Below are 19,827 nucleotides of genomic sequence, written 5' to 3'. Positions count from 1 at the left end.
CACCCCTATGCTTATGAAAATTCCAAGAAGCGTTTTTTAAGATTTCTCCTGCTTTTGCATTGCAAGGAAGCAGCCTGATAGTGCCTCAAAGCACGCGCCTGGCGGGATTTATGAACCTCCGCTACCTGATAACGCCCTGGTAGTAAGGCCCGTGCTGCAAGAGCCCGGTCACCGATGGTGAGGCTGCCTGGTCACCGCAGCAGGATTGAACATCGAATCTGGCCAAGAGAAGCATCTTAATCGATAATGAAGCCAAGTAAGCAGCGCCGAGGATTCAAAATGGCGGATCACGAGTAGCGACTTTAAAGTTCTTTAAATGGCATCTAAACCCTTGAATGCTTATTCAACAAACTGAATCGCAAGCATTTGCCTGCCTGGCTACCCCTTCCGGTAAGAGGTTTTTCATATTTTTTTTTGCCATTATAATTTCATTCATGGACTTTATGGTGCTCCTTGGGTGACGAGGCCTGACCTTAAAGTGGCGGCCGTGAATCTATAATGTGATCTGTTTACAGCGGGGATGTGAATACCGCTACTATAGCACTGTGAGTGGTTTAATTGCATCGCTAGTCAGAGGGACTGTCTGCACTTATTTGACGAACTAATTAAGAACGATGCCTGACCCTAAGATGGCGGATCTCGTACTGCCACTCTGCTCAAATTGCCGAGGACGGGAGCCAGGTACTGTGTTCCCGCTTATTTTCCAATCGATCTCCCAGCTAACCCACCTCTCCCCGCAGTAAATCAGTACTGTCAGCCGATCCCTAGGGGTAGCATCCTCGAGGGTGAGTTGGTTGGTGATACCTCCTTGCGGTGCTGGCATGGCGAAACCTGCCCTCCCCTCTTTTGTGAGACACGCAAACTACCGCCAGAGACCTGGGGCAGAATTCATCCATGGCGCTCAGATCATGATTCATTCTGTTAGCTCTGTTCATTTTGCTGCTCCCCCACCCCCTCTACGGTCCACTTTTCTTGGCTTCCAATACTCTTTAAAATGTTTTACTCTTAACCGAGACCTTGCTGTTTGGCCCTGGTCCGTTGGAGCTACCTGATAGCTAAAGAGGAGATGGGCTTTGGACTTCCCCCTTAGCCGTCACCTACCCAGCCAAACTCGGGGCAGACTTCCCTTTCGTCTCCGTGTCCTATATTCCCCTTCCCCACCTTCCCTACCCCCTTACCCTTCTTCGCATCTATCCTCTTGAAATGTTTTTCTAGCAACTGATGTTACCTGATTCTAATGTACTGTTTAATTTTGTGGAACCTTATGTTAAGCGCTCTGATACCTTCGGGTCTAGCCAGCGCTATAGCGTGCATTTTGTCTGACGCCCGGTGGAGCTGCTCCGTTCAGCTACTTGAGGAGATCGGCCTTGGTTTTTCCCCTGACCGTCACCTGCCCAGCCGGACACTGGACACTGTTTCTCCCCCCCCCCTTGCGTATTTCTGCCGTTCTGTCTTTTCCCTGTCTCCTTTCTTTCCATTTTTCTGACCGATGCCCGTTGGAGCTTCCAAGAGAGCTATAGAGGAGACTGGCCTTGGATTATCTCCCTGGCTGTCACATACCCACTCAGTCTTTGGGCTGACTTTCCCTTTATCTCTTTTCTGTCTTCCCCCTCGTCCTCTCCCGTATCACTCCATCTCTCCCCTTTCCCTCTCTATTTGTCTCTCTGGACATTGGACTCAGTTCTTCCTCGTCTCCCTGCTATGGCTCCTTCCTCCACTCCTTTCCTATCAATTCTCTCAACGCGTTGTTTCTTTACTGCATCTTACTACGCTATTGTAACTGATGTAATTTGTAACACAATGTTCCTCTGCTATAGCGCTCTGATATCTACGGGTCTAGCCAGCACTTTATAATCCTCTTGATGTACCTTCTAATGCAACGTTCCCCTGGTTATGCGCTCTGATACCTCCGGGTCTAGATAGCACTATATAACCTTCGCAAATTCTAATAAACTAAAAACAGTTTTTTCCTGAACGCTGAGACCTGAGTAACATGGCCGATGACCGGTGGAGCTGCTTGACAGCTAATGAGGAGTCTGGCCCTGGTTTTCTCCCTTGACCGTCACCTACCCAGCCGGACATTGGGCATTTGCTCCCCCTCGTCTCTCTGCTTTTACTCCTTCCTCCCCTCCATCCTACGAATTATTGAATCGTTGTTTATTTGTACTTACTATGCTCTTGTATCTGGTGTAACTTGTAACGCAACGATCCTAAATGTAAAGCGCTCTGATACCCTCTTGGGTCAAGTTCGCGCTATATAAAACTTTATAACAAAAATATTTTTAAAAAAAGAGGAAAAATGGGATGGCTCCTCCTTTTCCTTCCCAGGGGTGTGGAATTTGATTAAATATCTACTTGTCCATGGGCCAAGTTCCTTCATAAACCTACTTGTCTTGAAACAAAATCCACTTTTCCCTTCGGTGCCATGTAGTGCATCGACAAATTATGCCAACAATCTCATTATATAAGAGCTTTGATATTAGCCTCTCCTATTATGCCAGAGCCTATACCTTAGTAGGGTTTCAATACTAGCAATTCCCTTATTTTGCCACCTTTCAACAGATCTACATACTGGGGCTAAAGGTAGCAGTAAACAATAGTTCTCCATGGTTGGAATGCCCTTTTGAGTCTGTGCAAACCTACTAACTTGCATGTGTATTGGGTTTTCATCAGCTTCTCTCTAATATTTTCTCGTATAGAGAAAGGTTGGAAATTTACTCCTGACAAGGGCAGAAGTAAAACTTTGTCAAGGGTTGAGGGAAACAGTGGTTGGTGGTAAAGTGAACTTGCCAGGGCAAAATGCAGCATACACATATTCTTGGAGAATGATTTCCTGACCTATTTCTGTAAGTCTTGTGAATTCATGAATTCCGCTAAATCGGCACTACTGCAAGGATATATACCTTAGGTGCGCTTTTGTGACTTTGTTTAAGAATTGGGCCCTTGTTAAGGGCAGGCGTTTTGTTTTTATAAAAATTCTCTTATCAACCAGCTGGCTTCACTGTGAGTGACCGCATTCTGTTTTTTCACAAGGAGCATATCTGCACTCAATGAAATTGTGTTCAGTGCCAGGACTACTGTGGCAATGCGTGGTTTTTGAGACGAAAAAATATATTTGCTTTTGCAAATGTTTGTATAATGATAAGGGCACGGAACTCCCCCCAATGAAAAAGTGTTACAAAACCCATGTCAAAACGAGACACGTATTGACATAACCAAAAGGCTGACAAGCAAAGTCATACCTATTGGCTTTGCCAATGCTTGTTTTTTTTTGTTTCCTATAAATTTGTTGCAACTGATTACACTGATTTTTCATTATGAATATTTTTGGGAAATACTAGCATGCGACAACACATTTTGCTGAACGATGCTTCAAAGAAATGGTACCCAAAATTTCACAGTAGTTTAGCATTTTTTTAATAAACATATTATTTTGAAAGCAAAGAATCATCAATCTTGCTTTCAAGCTTTTGCATATATTTGCATCTAATCAGACCGCATCCTGGAAGCATTATACGTAACCTTATATTGTTAAACTTTGCAAACGTCAGAAGTGCAGTCTTAACTTACATTTCCTTAGAGTGCTCACCCTAATAATAAAGGCTTTCTATTAGTGAAACATAAATACAAACAGCATTACCTTATAGACACAAATATTACCTTAACTGCAGACAATGCTTTTTCCTGATCCATAATGTGGTATTGTGATCTGTTATCCAAAGGGTTTGTGCTGCAGAGGGTAGGGCATACTTGTCCCAAGGACAAAACAAACATGAAAACTTGTCCTTGACCCCAAACAATATGTCCTTGGCGTCGGGCTATAGGAATTTCACACCCCTACTTTCTTGCGGCTAAAACATGGAATTGGAATTTACTTGCTTTTCAACTTCAGACGATAAGGGATGAACGCACCATCAGACGCCTTCTTATGACCTGGCTATTTGAAAGTACATTTAAATAATTTTATTTTAACACTGATTGTCTGAGAGCCTGGTAGTGCCGGGACACTCTGAGTAGCTGTGAGCTCTATAAACTCCATGATTGATTGATTGTAATTACTTACATTTACACTTCTATGTATAGTGATGCATATACTTATTTCTTCTCAGGTACTATCCTAAAGAAGTCTAAAAGGCTTTTCGAAGATGTACATGAAGACTTTTGTGACATCCGTAATATCTTGTTGAAATTCCAGGAGTGGCGTGAGAAGTTTCCAGACTCCTACTACGATGCATACATAAGCCTTTGTCTCCCCAAGCTTTTAGATCCACTAATCCGAATTCAGTTAATCACTTGGAATCCTCTTGAGGTACTACCATTCACCATTGTTGAACTTCTTATGTTAAAATCTTTACATTAGAGCAGCACAATCTACTTTCTGAAGTGTAGTACTCGATCCCTGAAAAGCTTGTTTTAGTCTTTCCTCCTGCTCCTATTTCCTACAAAAACTAAAATATTCCATGTTTTTATTAATTGTGTGGTGAACAAGTGGTGAACAAGTGAACAATTTTATATTCTTCTCAAGGCTGGTTGTCATTTTTATTAGCTGCATCATGTTCTATATTTAAAGGAAGGTGAAGTTGTACGTCGCCAAACACTAAAATAAGTTTTGGTACTCGTGCAGATCCTGCCTGCGGTCCGACTAGTGGACCTGTACCCAATCATTACACTGTTCTATAACTGCTCCACTTCCTGCGCAATTTAATTTGGTAAATCAAAGTCTAAACACAAATATAAACAAGCAAACTGGACCCAACCACAGCCCACCACTATTGATTTCAAAGAGAAGGCGCAAGCGCGTCAAAGTGTCAGTCGTCCTCCATAGAAGTCACCTGCCATGGAGCCAATCCCTCAGTTGATTGAGACGTAACCAGAGTTTCCTGGGCTGATGCTGCAGCAGAGTGAAGCCCTGACGGTGTCCATGATGCAAATTTTCCGTGTGTTACCAGTTTCCTCTGGCAATCCTTCAGGCCCCATAAAACCACAGGCCCCCCAGATAGGTTGCTACTGGCGGGTCACTCTCCAGCGCAATCTGTCTCCTTGGGACCTGTTACCGGGCCTGTTTTGACTCTGGTACAGACTACTTCTCCAGTCCCATAATCCAAACCACTTCCTGCCCCCCCAACACTGGTGCCGCTGGCTCCGAATGATGATCCGGTGCTGATACCCATGTCGGATACTGCACAGACGTCAGTCTGAGCTAGACCAATGTCACTCTAGTAGATACAAAGGTGCAACCAGTTGTTGCACCCTAACTAATCTTTTATTGCGTAGTAACTATCAACAGAAGCTCCAATATCTTTTTGGCTCTTACTCTTCTCTTGTACCAGAGCGGGATTCACTCCCAGGCTATTAATGATAATGATAATGATGGTGGTGGTGGTGGGGAGGAAGCCTTGCTTCCCCCTCATTACACAAATTATGGCTTATAGCTTGATTTACAGAACACTATTAGGCTTGACACTTCCTCTGATGCAGAGTTTGACTTGCCACATGGGCCACAAATGGAAGAAAGTGCCTCATTTACAGTGATGGTTCGGACTGCAGCTGAAGTGATAAAATGACAGCTGCCCTCCATTGAAACTAAAGCAAATATTTGTATGGAAATCCTATAGCCTGGGCTATATATCCATCTTAGCTTTTACTTCCGTTTATTGACTCCCTCACTGATGCTTTGATGACTACCTGATTAAAGCCATGTTTTTTGCTGCCTGTTAAAAGGCCAGACGCCATAAGCCAGCGCCTGGTGACCTGAATTTTCCTCGCCAAGGACCCAACTCCTGAGAGCTTTATTGTACAGGCCTCGACCAGTAAGATAAATCCTAACTCCTTTCCCCCCCCACACCTGTGGAGATTTGAATACAAAAGGATTAGATACCCTTGGCAAATGTATGTTTTCTTCCACGCGTCTCAGTTGCGGTCTGAAAACTCTTTTGGGACATGGTCCAGCAGATCTTGCCAGCGGTCCTGGGGGACCTTAGGGCCTCATTGGCTCAGACCATACACAATGGGTGGAATGCTTCCAAGTGTGTAATCCGAATATGTCTGGATACAACAGATTGCGATGTCAGGGCAGTTTGCACTAGTGTTGTCCTTTGTTGACATGATGAGATCCACTGGCAATGTATAGTTTTCTCTAATGGACATGGCATTTGATGGGTCTTTGGAGAGAAGGCAGATTTTGCTTTGCTTTTGAACTTTTTAAAAACAGCAAACTACACCACTTTCCTTGGGCTGTTGACCCCTAATAAACCATTTTCACACCAGTTCTGGAAATTTAGAGGCTATTCCAGGGTGCTGGGATATAGTAGGCCAGCATATCCAACTAGTGATACTGCAGACTGCTGCTCAGTCCTTTCGAGGCCGCCACAATGGTCGCTGATCTTCAGATGTTGGGAGTCCCTCTGTTACCATACCTGACTGCAGAAGGTGGGCTTCCCATAGTCAGTTGTGTACCACTTCAGGAGAATGGTGAAACGTTTGCCTTTGTTCAACTTCAACATAGATAAGTTAACGTCGCACCTGATTCCTTTGCAGAGGTTTTCATTAATTAAGGTTATCCGGGACACAATGGAGTTGAGGAGTTTTCCTCTGCAGTAGCGAATCCAGGACATTCGTGCTATGAACCTGATGATTTGGGCTTGGCCCTAGAACAAGATGAAGGTGGTTGTGAGTCTTTTCTGCATTTTAGCTTTGTGCATCTTCCTTGTTGACTATGCAAGGTTGCACATTCGTGCTCTGCAGTGGAACCTACACTCCAGTGAGCCTAGCATCAAGGGAACCTTTCTCACACTACACAAGTTTCAGAAGACCGCTTAACATCTGTGGGTTGTCTAACTGGAAGTCTCTTTCCCATCTAGTGCGGTCAGTGGCGATTGAAGTGATAGGGCAGGGTTGAAGGGGTTTTCTGCGAGTGGTGGAGATGTGGAGATCATTATGTATTATGCTTCTTTTCAAAGAAACAGATGCACACCCGTCATGGTGTTGGAGCAACTTGAAACTAACTGACTAAAAACAGCGTTAAAATTACAAAAGTGAGCGATACGACATGCTGTCCCACAGCTGAAGTAAGTAGGCAGTCTCAGTTTTTCAATAAAACAAGGATTGGTATTTTTCGTTCGAGCATATCGAAAAGAATGCATGTGTTTGCAATTCAGTTCAAAATAAGTGAAAGTTTTGTAAATCAGTGAGATGAGTCCACAATAATGAACGTACCTGTTTTGTTAAAGGTTTAAAAGTAAAGCATCGCTTCTGTTAAGCTCGATGCATAAAAGAACAGAAACATTGTTTTGGCCCGAAAAATTCACACACAATTAATCAAGCAACTAAGTAGCTCTTCAAACCTATTTCTTTACTGCCCAAAATACATGTTGAATTAAAGGCAACTACTGTGTAATGCTTAACACAAATCAAGTGAGCAAACAGAAGAAAAAAAGAAATAGGACACACATGTGGCTCCAACAACTCTGAGTAAGCACCCCATTTATTTAAATAAGCGCATTAAAAGCAACTTAAAATAATTATTGCTTAGTAACCTTCAATATAGCTATTTTTTCACTTTCAGCAATTATAAATCAAACTGGCGAAATCCTGGGTAACTCAACCATAAACACCAGTTCGGGTACCACAACTTTATTTGAAATAGTGTCACAAACAGTGTTAATATTTGAGAAGGGCCCAATTATAATTTTCCATTTTAACTTCTTTCAGATTACATCACACCATTTGCCCTGAAGAAAATCCCCTGAGATTTCCAAGGGATTAGAAATGTGTTGGCACATTTTTTTTACTCTGAGGGTAATTCATTAAGCCTAAGTGGCATGATAGGGAAATTTAGACTTCATGTCCCATAATACCCAGAGCTTACCCCCATGGATTAAGGAACCCTGAAAAAGGATCAGAAATAGCGTTGTTAAGGAATTCCTTGTCAATTTTGGTTTGATAAATCAATGGTGTAATACATACATTGTGAACATTTCATTAACAGTGAAAAGGTGTATTGTCCTATGAATTTGTGAAATTTCATCAACAGTGAAAAGGTGTATTTTTGTATGAATTCGTTTTTTTTATTGCTGTGTAAACCATTGTATGTATCGCTTTATGTTCAAGCAACCAATGACTAATTGATAAAAATGTGTTATTGAATGTAAATAGTTTAGCAAAAAATAGCTAGGACCAACAAAAGAAATATATTGGTCCTCATTCTGCTCAAATAAATAGCAGGACACAAAATAAGGTGGTCAGATTCCCATTTTTTAAAAATAATTTGCCACTTCCTGTCTGGCTATCAATATTGGACGTAACCCTTACTTTTTGTACAAAAGTACTTCATTAAGTAGCACAGTGTGCCATGAGGCTTTGCGTCTCTGGAGGTGACTGGTGGTTTTCACTTCAAGTTGAAAACCTCCTAGCAGGGGTTCTCGAATGTCTGAGTGAACAATCTGAGCAGATATTGCGTGACAGATCATAAGTGACATCTACATCAATAGGTGTGCAGGGTGTCTTCCTCCATTCGGGTAAACACTGGCTAGATCTGTTGGTCACCACTGAGAACACGCAATGTCCGTAACTTTGCGGAAGTCCTTTTTCAGCTCGGGTACCATTTTCGTGACCAACTTGTTTTAATACTATGTTCGTTGATGTATTCTGTATTTTCCATAAAGGTTTGACTTTTATAAAAAAAAAATCAAAAAAACTCAAGCAGGTGGTTCGCCATTTGAAGCCCAAGCCGCTGTACTCTGGAACTACTTGCCTCTGCCAGATCAAAAACCTCAAACCAGCTAAAGTGTTAGCAGGCAGCTTAATGACTGGCTGATTCAGCTTGCTATGTTCGGATGCTTTGCTATTATGTAGTGGTATGAAGCCTCCTCATATATGAGCGTTCCATAAAGTAATTGTGGTTCTCAAATCGACAAACATTAATCCCATAATGTAAGCCTTTGAAATACCTTTCAGACTGTTTTGTGCTAATAGATCTGTGTGTGTTCACATGAGTGGCACCTGACATTCTCTCATTTAGAAAACATCTCGAAACACTCCTTTTCAGAGATTCCATCAGCCAGCTTCATCTGTCGCCTGAGGGGACTACCTGGCTATTCTCACCCTGCCCCTACCTCCATTGTGACAATTCCCCCACATGCCTGATGGAAAATATTCAATCACTATTCTGATGTTTTATCTGTCTATTCTCTCATACCCTAGCCTTCCCTTCCTCCAACCTTTAACCTCTCCGCTATCTGAGTTCTCTTCTAATTTTTGTTTGACATGTTTTGTGTATGCACATTCTCATACTCAGTAAGTTATTATTGTCATAATGTACAGTGCTCTAGTACCACTCGGTGAAGAAGTGCTCTAGAAAAACACTGTAACTGAATAACATTAGGAGTAGTGGTCTGTACAAGAATGCAGGTAATGTTTATATCTCACTGCAGCAGAACCATTGCTTTGGCACCTGTTGAGGTAAAGATTTCTGAGGACCTTGCTGGTCCTTCTGACTAGCTCTTTGTTGGAGTTGGTTGCCCCAAGTAATTCTAATGCACTGCAATGCAACTAGCCAAAGTTTTTACTCAAAATGTTTATGTTAGATTCATTGAATTTGCGAATGCTTGGTTGCGGTTGAGTGAAATGTTTTAATTTACTATACTTTGTACATTTTATATCTCCAGAACCCTCTGGTGGATTCTTTTCATTGTGGTGTCTAAAAAAACCCATAAAAATACAGTCTTTTTTTTTAATGATTTAATGTAGGATTTCTTGAGTGTCTGGTCAATTTTGTCTTCAATTACTTTGGTGCTTTTTATATGCTTCACACTTGTTCCTTTGTGTAAGCCTTGCTGCTCAGAGCAGTAGCTACCCAGAGATGAGCTAGAAGGTTGAACATATGAAACCTACTGATCCTAAAGGGGGTTGGTGAGTGCATTACGTGGTGAGGTCACACAACCACACCAGGTAATATACCAAATTTCCTCACAACTTCCTTTATAAATAAATAGAGTTTCCACCCTGAACTACTACTTCAGGGACTCTTCTCATTTGCTACCTTGAACCTCGTAGAAACCATGTTTGTGGCAGTACAGCTGTAGGTACACAGGCTCTTCATGCTCCTGATATCTATTGTTGGACTCAGAACATATGCAACCTGTTTTTCTGTGAAGAAATCTTTCGAGTCACGTGATATAGTGACTCCTCCTTTGACTGGTAATACAGATGGGCCTCTGCTTCATTGTTTTTCTTTCCGGCATCTGGTTCGAATATCTATCGCCTGAGCTCCGAGTCAACACCTCTTGGTGTTCATTGTCAGACACTTTTTGGTTCTTCGACTTCGACATTGCATTCAGTTTCCCACCTCGTCGCAACCTTCCTCTGGTTCAGCATCCGATATTTCAATGCGACAGGGCGATGCCCCTCCCAGGGGCCTTGTACTCCATCTCCAACAATGCTGACTCTGATTGAAAGGATTCCCTTTCGGTATTGGCCTCAGTGTCCCTCGAAATACCCTTGTACGGACCACCACCAGGTCTGCAACCTCTGTGCTTAGCCGGAGCACAACAAGATCACCTGCTCCGCCTGACTCGCCTTCTGCTCAAAGAAAACATGGCGATACCGACGCAATCGGAGCCTCGTTTGAGGCATCATGGAGTACCGACAGGAGGAAGACACCCCAGATTTCTTAGTGGACCGCTATATCGAGGAACAGCGAGAGTCCAGGCCCTCGAGCGAACAGCCCCTCAAGCTCAGCACCAAGCCAAGCTCCCATTCGGAATCTGAGACAGAGGAGCACGAAGTCCAGAAGGTACACCAATGCATAAAGACTTCAACTGTATGTCCTTGGTTAGCACTGACAGAAGGCCCTGAAGCCAATTTCATGCCAGCCACAACGCTTACAACAACTGCTCAAGTTCCGGGCCTCCTCCAGTGCTGACAGATCCTTCGACACCACCACCCACATCGTCTTTGGAAGCCCTTTTCGGCTCTGAAACACCACTCTGTGCTGAAAACACTTTGGCGACCATGGGCTAAAACACTCACCTGGCCCCCAAAACCATGTCATCCGTGGGGGTCAAAGGAGAAGGAGCAACTCATCCTCCAGGGTCTCCAGGAGGAGCTCTATGCTCAACATAAGAGACTTTTCATCCACTCACATACTGGGAAGACCATCACAAAACCACCTCCTAAAATGCAGGACACTCTTACCTGCAAAAGTAAGTTCTCCAGTATTTGATCCGTCATAGTCACATTCTTGAATCATTCCCTGCCATCGAAGTTGGAGTCCCATGGTACCGTAGAAAGTAGTAGTCAATGATTCACTTAGGAGTTAATGTTAAAAACATTCACTTTAATAGCTTATCCTCCACATTTAAAAAGACCCTAAGTCCAGCCAATCAGCTGACAGCTCCCTTAAGAACTCTCACCACAGCTGCTTCTGTCACTCAGATTTTTTGCTGAGTGCCTTGTGATGGGAGTCTCATTGAGCGCCGCTCAGTTTGTTATTTTTTTGTCAAGCTTAGTGCAGATTTAAATTCAGGACATCATTTACAACTGATATTTATATATATTTTGGCTAGATCATCATGTTAGAGACAACTAAAAAAAGACTATTCAGAACTTTTGGAACTTGTGGAAAAAAGGCTGCACTCAGAGGACCCACATAAGGAGTGCACCTACTGCCTACATCCAGAGCACAGGGTGAGAGACTGCAAGATATATTGCACCTTATGCCAAAAAACATTGAAAGACAGAGAGGGAAGACTGTTAATCTGGCTCCAAAAACTAAAATCCAAAGAGCACCCTCTATCCGAGGAGGACAGTGATGAGTCCTCAAAGACTGAAACATCCAGCAAAAGGGATAGGCCTGGTGAGAAAGTGCCTACAGGGTCAACAGTGAAAAGGATGAACAATTCCGCCATTGTGCTAAGACAGTGAATATATGCGGGCATGTATGTGCTGTGTATATTGCACCCCTATATAGCACTTCATTGACCCAGTCTTGCGTAGGGTGGGTGATCTGCCAAATTCCTGCCGGGTGGGCGAACACCCAGTTACCTGAGGGTAAGTGTCATCAGGTTGTCTGTCTTGGTGTAGAGCTGGACATCCCTTGTGTCGATACACCGGATCCAACTGAGCAGGAATTCCGGCATGCAGTGACCTTGCAATGTCAGCGAAGTGCTCCTCTCCGCAGACAAGGAAGTGGTTCTGTTTGTATAATAAACAGCACCCATGTAGCCATGTCGCAACCCCTGTTTTGAGCAATTGTTTATTCTAGTTGGATAGCGTTGTCGCCTACTGGTCAATAACGATATTTGCGCAGTGAACTATATCCCTTGTACAGAATGTTCAAGGTGTCGTGATAGTGTGCCTATGAAGTAGAAATGTAAGTAATGACTATTAGGAGAGTGTAATCCTGCATTGTCAAGCATGCAAATGTATGTCAAAAGTAATTGTGTGTAAAGAGAAGGCACCTTAAGAAACATGAGCATGTGTTCCTTACCGGGCCTATCCTGATCTCGAGACAGGGGGTTCATCTGAAGAAATCCTCTAAAGTCTTAAGGTCGACGACAAAACCACTTCTATCTGATGGATTTCTAGCTGCAGATTGCTTATCTTTGAATTTCCCAGGCGTCATGCTGGATCTGGAAACTTTCTCTGAGCAATACCCCTTGCATGCGCCATCGGGTGGCTCCATTCGGCTTTGGGTGATGGCGTCGGTTATGACGTGGCGATCCCTACATAGGCACCACCCAGATACCTAGACGTCTTTTCTTTTCTGTCCGTGCCAGTTAAGCACAGATCCGGGAAGAGCTACCCCTCTATCACTTTTTGAAAAGGCTTTTTCTCAACTTTTTGTTAGTCAGAATTTGGATGTCTTCGAGGAAGACTGGGTTCAAGCCATGCAGTGCCTGCCACTGCAAGACGTTGGTTACTGATCCCACACCTAGTCTGTCGCTGGTTTCTCGAGGGCGACCATGATTCAAAGTCGTGCTTGGACTGTCGGGCTATGGCTCTGAAAACCTTGCCGGAGCGAGCTATGAATCTCCTTGCCGCCCAGCAGTCAACACCGTCCAGTGAGACTCCGCAGAGGTCCCGGTCCCGATTGAAGAAGAGGAGTTTGCGGGACCGTGCCCGGAGCCCTAAGACCTTTTTGTATCACTCGCGGTCTTGAGTACACTCTGGGATGAGGCAAAAGAAGAAGCCTTTGCGGACTTAATCTTCACATCGGAGGTTTCTGTAGACGAAAGAGGTAAGGAGCACAGACTCTCTAGGCACGGTTCTGCGTAGCTGGGGCCAGGGCCGACTTCGCACCTCCCTGAACTTACCAACCCTCGTTCTGCCTCTGGTGTTCACCACGCTAAACTCACTGTTAATAGAACTCTTATGGGGCCCGGGCCCTCTTAGAATCAGCCTGCGAAACTACAGTTGCCGCTGGACAAAGGCGGCATGGGTGCTCCGGACCTGAAATCCTACTGTATAGCGGGGCAACTACAATGGTCGGCAAATTGTGTGGCAGGCCACAATCTGGAGGAAATTGGTAATGCTACTCGTATGATTGGTAGGGGACAGTTACATAAGTTACTCTGCCCAGGCCCCTCTTTGCCCACCGGGGGCCCTTATTTGCTATGTATAGCTCTCTCATATTGGAAACTTGCCGTGAGATGCACACGTTCATCGGTGCCATATACCTTTGTGTGGCCCCCTCACTCCTTTGGGCACTATGACAGCTTGGATGCTACGCCCCTGGGATCAGGGAGAGGTGCTAACTGTGGGTTTGCTCTGCGCAGACTGTTCCTTGATGCCTCACCTCAAGTTTGCACAGACTCATGGGTTACCGGATACACATATGCTAGTATTGTTGGCTACATCCGTTGGTATTGGCCTCTGGTTTTTAATTGAGGCCGGTACACATGGGTTGTTGCAAGTGCTACACACTGTGGGGCACGGAAGACACCATGTCAGATGGCTGTACCGCCAACTCCTAGCGCATCTTGGATTAACCCAGGATTCACTTAGGCGCAGGTGGGAGGCCGACGCTAGCAGGGCATTCACTGATGATGAATGGTCCTTCCTATTGCAGTTTCAAAAGAAGGGCTTGCGTAATACGCGCTTTAAATTCATACCTTTTCAATATCTCACAGAGCCTAACTCACGAACAACAAAATAAACATGGTGTTCCCCACAGCCTTTCTGCGGAGTGCCACACATTGGACGTGGATCTGACTCACATGTTATCGGCCTGTCCTTCACTGGCACTTTACTGGTTGGACGTGGGGACATCAATGTAAACATGGACAGGGAATAGCCATTGGCACACACTAGAGTAGTGTCTCCTAAGTTTATACCCCTGACCTAAATCGTCTAGAGTGACTTCTCGTTTTGCAGACTTGACTTTACTAATAGCAGAACATTTGCCGACAAGACATTGGAAATCTTGGAAAGTTGCCCGATGGAGGGAGGAGATTGTGCAGTGGGGACTAGCAGAGAGTGCTGCAATTCGTTGGGAGGAATATAGAGGACTGCGTAAGAGACTGTAGTGTAGCTCCTATTTTCCCAATAGGCTCTGCGCATTGGAATAATACCTACAGCAGTAAAGGCCTAGGCCAGACGTTAACTAGGTCTACTACTGTCGATACTAGACTTAATTTTTGGGTTTGCCAGCTAAGCTCAGAGTTCGCTAGAAACTTTCTCGAATGTTCAAGGAAGGAATTAACTCCCCTGATTAGACAAGAAGGGATTTAGTTTCTGACAACCATAGAACATGACAACTTTGCTCTCCCCTAATCAAGAGTCAATCTCGAGAGTCGTGTGAGCACAAGGCAATTATTTTACTCAGTCAGTACGTGCATTCTTAGTCTCATCAGAATGTAGAGAAAAGGAAGAGACGGGCGTGTTCAATAAAAGATGTTATTTATTGATCAGTCTCTTTTCTCATACATGAGAAATGGATCGATATTATTGCAATACTTATAGTTAAGTAAAGTGCATACATTAAAAGCAATAGTATAAAATAATACTGTAAAAACATTGATATGGTTTCTGAGCCATATGATGTTTAAAATGATTAAAATATATTTACATACACATATACATTTGACTAAACGTACTCAACTGGTGTTTCTAAATACGCCTACCCCGTGTACCTGACCTAAGTCTAATGCGTGGGCGGGAATAGAAAGTTACAGTTTAAGTTAAGTTTGTTTTTGCCAAGTGAATAACTAAAGAATTCTCTGTGAGGGGTTATTCAGTTCTGTACCTGGAATTTAGGATGGATGAGGAATGGTATCTCTTTCTCTGCTCTCGATATTCCAGGCTGCCTGCGAGGGCTGCCCGAAAGCGCCGGTGCTGGGTCTCTCGGCTTGAGATAGCAGCGCGTCTCTCAGCGCGTCAAGAAGGCGGGGCTGCGCCAGCGGGGTCTGCTTCTGCTCTCGGCTTCGGCAAGTATGGCTGCTCCGTCTTGTCACCACGCGTGTGTTTGCATAGGGCAAGATCGGCAATATTTATACCTTAAAGGTGCCGAGATTGACGTAAGGATGGACATAGATACGTCAATAAAGATGTCATACGACTTGCTCGTTAGCACATTCTTTACTAAAGTTCTCTGTGAAATCAAAACAATGGCCGCACGGATTATCCAGGTTGTCATAGGTTTGATTTGTTATGAGAACGTCGTATGCCTTATCAGGGGCTGGAGGAATGTCGCTTGTCTAATTAGATCTCAAGCGTTATGACCTAATCAGATAACACGTTCCTGTGCCGTAGTGTGACTGCGTCAGATAACGGTATCTGCATCATGGGGGTTTTCTTGCCTCATGGGCTGACTGTTAGTTAACCTGATAGTTAGTTTAACCAGAATAGGGTCAGGAATAGGGGGACTGATTCAGAACCTATAGAAATACACGACACCCACTCCATGCTAACTATGGTCATATCTACTAATCTATGCATAGTATAACATAGTACAACATACTATAGAGTATAGTGTATACCTTACCACCCCAAAATACATAAATGCATTTCGAAATTTTCAAATATACTGAAAAATTGCAGTCATATATATTGTATGCACTTAAGCTATGAATTAAATGCAAAAGTAAACACGCATTTGTATGCATTATTGCTTATTGGTATATGAGAAATACACATGAAATGGCTCTTAATATGGCTATACAGAAAGGAAGTTCGAGACCATTTCATCACATAATAAAATATTTGTGAACATCCCAGCGGGCAACTAAAGTTTATAAAGTATCTAAAAATAGAAATCTTAGTTCTCTAGGAATAGTTTCTTACTTTAAGTAGAAGATAAGTGTCCCGAAAAATTTGTGAAAAATAATTTGGGGCTGCTAAAAAATTGTTGTCCATGAACTGGTGGGAAGAATTGTTCATGTGACTTTATTTTTAAAGTTGAAGGCCGAATTCAGGGAACGCCGTGTGCGAGCTTGCTCAAAAGTCTCTATTTCTGTTCTGGAGAGAACATCATATCATTCAGGCTTTCGAAAAAACTGTCAACAGCTTCATGGGAAAGTTCCACTAAGTCGGAAATAGGGGTAACCATGCATTCGTGCGCATGATTGTCTGCATTGACATTCTGATTCGCATTGCTGACAGAAGGTCGTACCTGTTCGATGCTGCTTTCATCTTGAACTTCACTACTCTTCAATCGCAGTGGTGAAGATTCCAGGAATGCCGTCATCAGGATTGGCAGCCTTTGAGGGCAGCACAAAGCGTGAACCTTGGTAGGAACCAACAGTGTATCTGCATCCACTGGCGCATCCGATTGTAGCGTCAGACAGGTGTCTAACACGCATTCTTCTCCGCATAGCAGACACCTTAGTACAGGTAAAACACACCTTTGCCACATTGGTCGAAATGATAGAAACCAAGTCATGTTTAGGTCTCTAAGCCGGGAGAGTCCCAGGATTTTTGATATCCGGTCCCGGTATCCAATGGCTAGGATCGTATCTTCCATTGTCGCGAGAGTTTGATCTGTGACATGGGTTGCCATAACGGAAAATAAGGACTAGGAATAGGATTCCTGCAATCAGTCCCAGGATCAGGGGAAGTCCGCCAAAAATCGAATGGACGAAATCTGGAAAAATACCCAGTATGGCTTTGAATGGTGTTAATGCCATCGAAAATACTGTCTTAAATACCCCTGAGATCCCATTGGTATCAGAAATATTTAAGATTTCGCTTAGGATTTCCGCGAAATGTACGGGGGAATTAGTTGATAATAATGTATGTATCTCTGCAGTCGTCCTTGCGACTTGTAGATCATACGTTTCTTTTGATGACGTGAGCCTTGTAGGCGTCTGAAGAAGCACTGTTTTCATTCTGCTTAAAGTATCTATTCGAATAGAAGTAATTTTCAAACTGGGCCATGCCCTTGCCTCCCTGTCTGGAAAGGAGCTGGGGAATAAAGAGCGTCCACAGCACTTGACCTTCGCCGTCGTAGTGACTAGATAAGGAGTCCCGGGCATAAGACTGCAACATCTGCGGTCTACAATAAGAATGTAACTCCCATTATAGAGTCTTTGAAAGAATGGTTCTATTTCAGTTGCAGGTGCGCCTTGCTGGTGACATGAAAGGTTGTATGAATTCCCTTCACAGGCTCCATGCAAACTAATACCGTTACACAGAAGCGTGCCGCTTAGTGACATAGCACAATTGTTGCCACTAAGAAACACTTTCTGTCCTTTATTACTGACACATGCATGTGAATAGGGCAGGTTCCAAGTTGTTTTAAGGTACCCCTTTCCCAATTTCTCGTACATGCCAGCCTGTATATATTTTTGGCAGTATTGAAACCTGAAGGTTGAGATTGGAATATTTATGATTCCGTGGATTATCCATTCACTGACAGGTCGTTCTGACATTGTCATTGGTAATCTTTCTAGTTTTTCAATGCTCAAGATTGTATAATCAGCACCCTTTTGCGCCATACCGATTTGTCTATCAGTAAGGTTAAAGATTTGGAATAGTGACGTTGTGTTGATTAAACGCCAAGGCACGTAGCCTGAACGCAGATTTTGTAACGTCCAGCCAAGCTGTACAATGGAACGCAATTGTGACTGACCATGTTGTAATAACAGTAAGTCTTGCGATAATATATCGATTGCTGAAGACACAATGCTGTCCAATGAAAAAATTCTGGAGGACAGAGTCATTAACCCATTGTCCACTACAGAAAGTGATTTTTCCAAATTGATACGGTCAATTTCCCGTATTCTTTCTGCTGTCTCAATTTGAGTAACCTTCCAGGCCTCATTGTATGCTGCATATACAGAGGCTGCTATGAAACGCTTTTGACGCTGTTTGCGTGGTCCCAGTATGAAATCACGCAAGTCAGCACCATCAGTAAGTAAAGTTAGGTGTTGCTTAATTTCAGGCAGTGTGGAAGTCTGTAGCCATTGAAGGCATAATTTGCCCACACTGTAGGTTGTTATTATCCCTGGGTGATGTCTTTGGGGATATCTAGGGTCTGGCCTGGTCATTTTGAAACCCTGTGTTTTATTCAGGAATCTATCTTGACAGCTATTTGTATCTGTGGGCCAGATCAACCATTGTTTCCAATCAGGATGTGTTCTGTTTTGGTTAATATATGGTTTACGTCTATCTCTTCATCTGTATCAGAGTTATTGCTAAACATTGTTGGCTTTGGAATAGACGGTTTATTTAAATCTTTGATTTTGGCTAAGCCAAGACAGGTGGTTTGTTGAACAGTGTCATTTAAAAATATCATTTGTTCTGGGATCATGCAGGCTCTAAACATAGCTTCTATACCCTGTACTTGCCATTCTTTTGTACCCCAAACACTTTTCAAATCAACATTTTTGTCCCAATAATCAAATCCAAATGTATTCATTTTTTCGAAGAATGAATCTGAATATATCAATTTTGTGTTGGTTATCATGGTTTTCATCCCTGTCTTGTTTGACAATTTAAAATAAAATGTTTCAGCATTACTTATGTTAAAACCTGAAAAATATGAATATTTGTCATATACGGTTCTAGAGCTCCCTTTTGGAGGTGTAGCACAATGTTCCCATTGATTATAATTTAAAACATTTCTAGGTTGTGCTGATTTATGCAAAAAATGGTTACCATAGTGGTTATAGCAATACATACTGTCATAATTTGTAGAACCTTGCAAATAATCATGTTTTGTAAATTTAGCAGACATTACTAAGTCAGACATCATGTTGTTAATACTTTCGAAGTCCCAATCATCAGCAAATGAGTTTGGTTTTGCAAAGTCACTCAAGGAGATCTTGATTTGGTGTGGATATTTCAGGATCTCGACCGGACCATAAATTTCATAGTCAGTGTTGTCCCAGGCTACCCCACCAGGTATAGGATTGGCTGTGAAGTTGGCTGAAGAAAGTTCTGAAGAAAGTTCTCTTTTCTCGACGTGTGAAGATGTGTGTGGTTTGAGGACCAAGTTGATGTTCTGACTTGCTGTGTCCATTTTAGCATATTTTCCCTCAATGAAGCGTCCCAAAGTAAATACCATGATGAGCCAAAGTATGAGGATAAATGCACCAAAACCCACCCAAAATTCAATCCATGGAGAAATCAGATATGTTTCTTTCAGATGTTTCAAAAGTCCCTTCGCTTTGTCTTTAAAGGATTTTGATGATGGCTGTGTCTTTGATTCACTGAAGCCGTCAGAGGAATCATCGAAGTTGATGAAGTAACCGGATGCAGTTCTGTCAATTGTTCCAATTGGTTCAGGATTTCTGTTTTTTGCATTTTCACTTGGTACTTCATTGTAGATTGGTGTGTCTCTGCTAAATGTCTTTATTTGGGTTTTCAGAGGTCTGAGTTCTATTGCAT

General features: G+C 43.1%; 1 protein-coding gene across 2 annotated transcripts in view; it reads left to right on the top strand.

The window, feature by feature from the left end:
- GCFC2 (GC-rich sequence DNA-binding factor 2) overlaps window positions 1–19,827 on the top strand; it is a 326,773-nt gene that overhangs the window by 214,338 nt on the left and 92,608 nt on the right. For both annotated transcript variants that reach the window (XR_013596099.1, XM_078647698.1), the window contains exon 11: window positions 4,110–4,309. Coding sequence is in view for 1 of the 2 variants with exons in the window: in XM_078647698.1 (XP_078503824.1) it covers window positions 4,110–4,309 (200 nt within the window). In the remaining variant the exon portion in view is untranslated. The remainder of the gene's footprint in view (window positions 1–4,109; window positions 4,310–19,827) is intronic.

Source organism: Lissotriton helveticus, chromosome 6, assembly GCF_964261635.1.
Source record: "Lissotriton helveticus chromosome 6, aLisHel1.1, whole genome shotgun sequence".
Lineage (NCBI taxonomy): Eukaryota > Metazoa > Chordata > Amphibia > Caudata > Salamandridae > Lissotriton > Lissotriton helveticus.
This window is presented reverse-complemented; position numbering and strand designations above follow the sequence as displayed.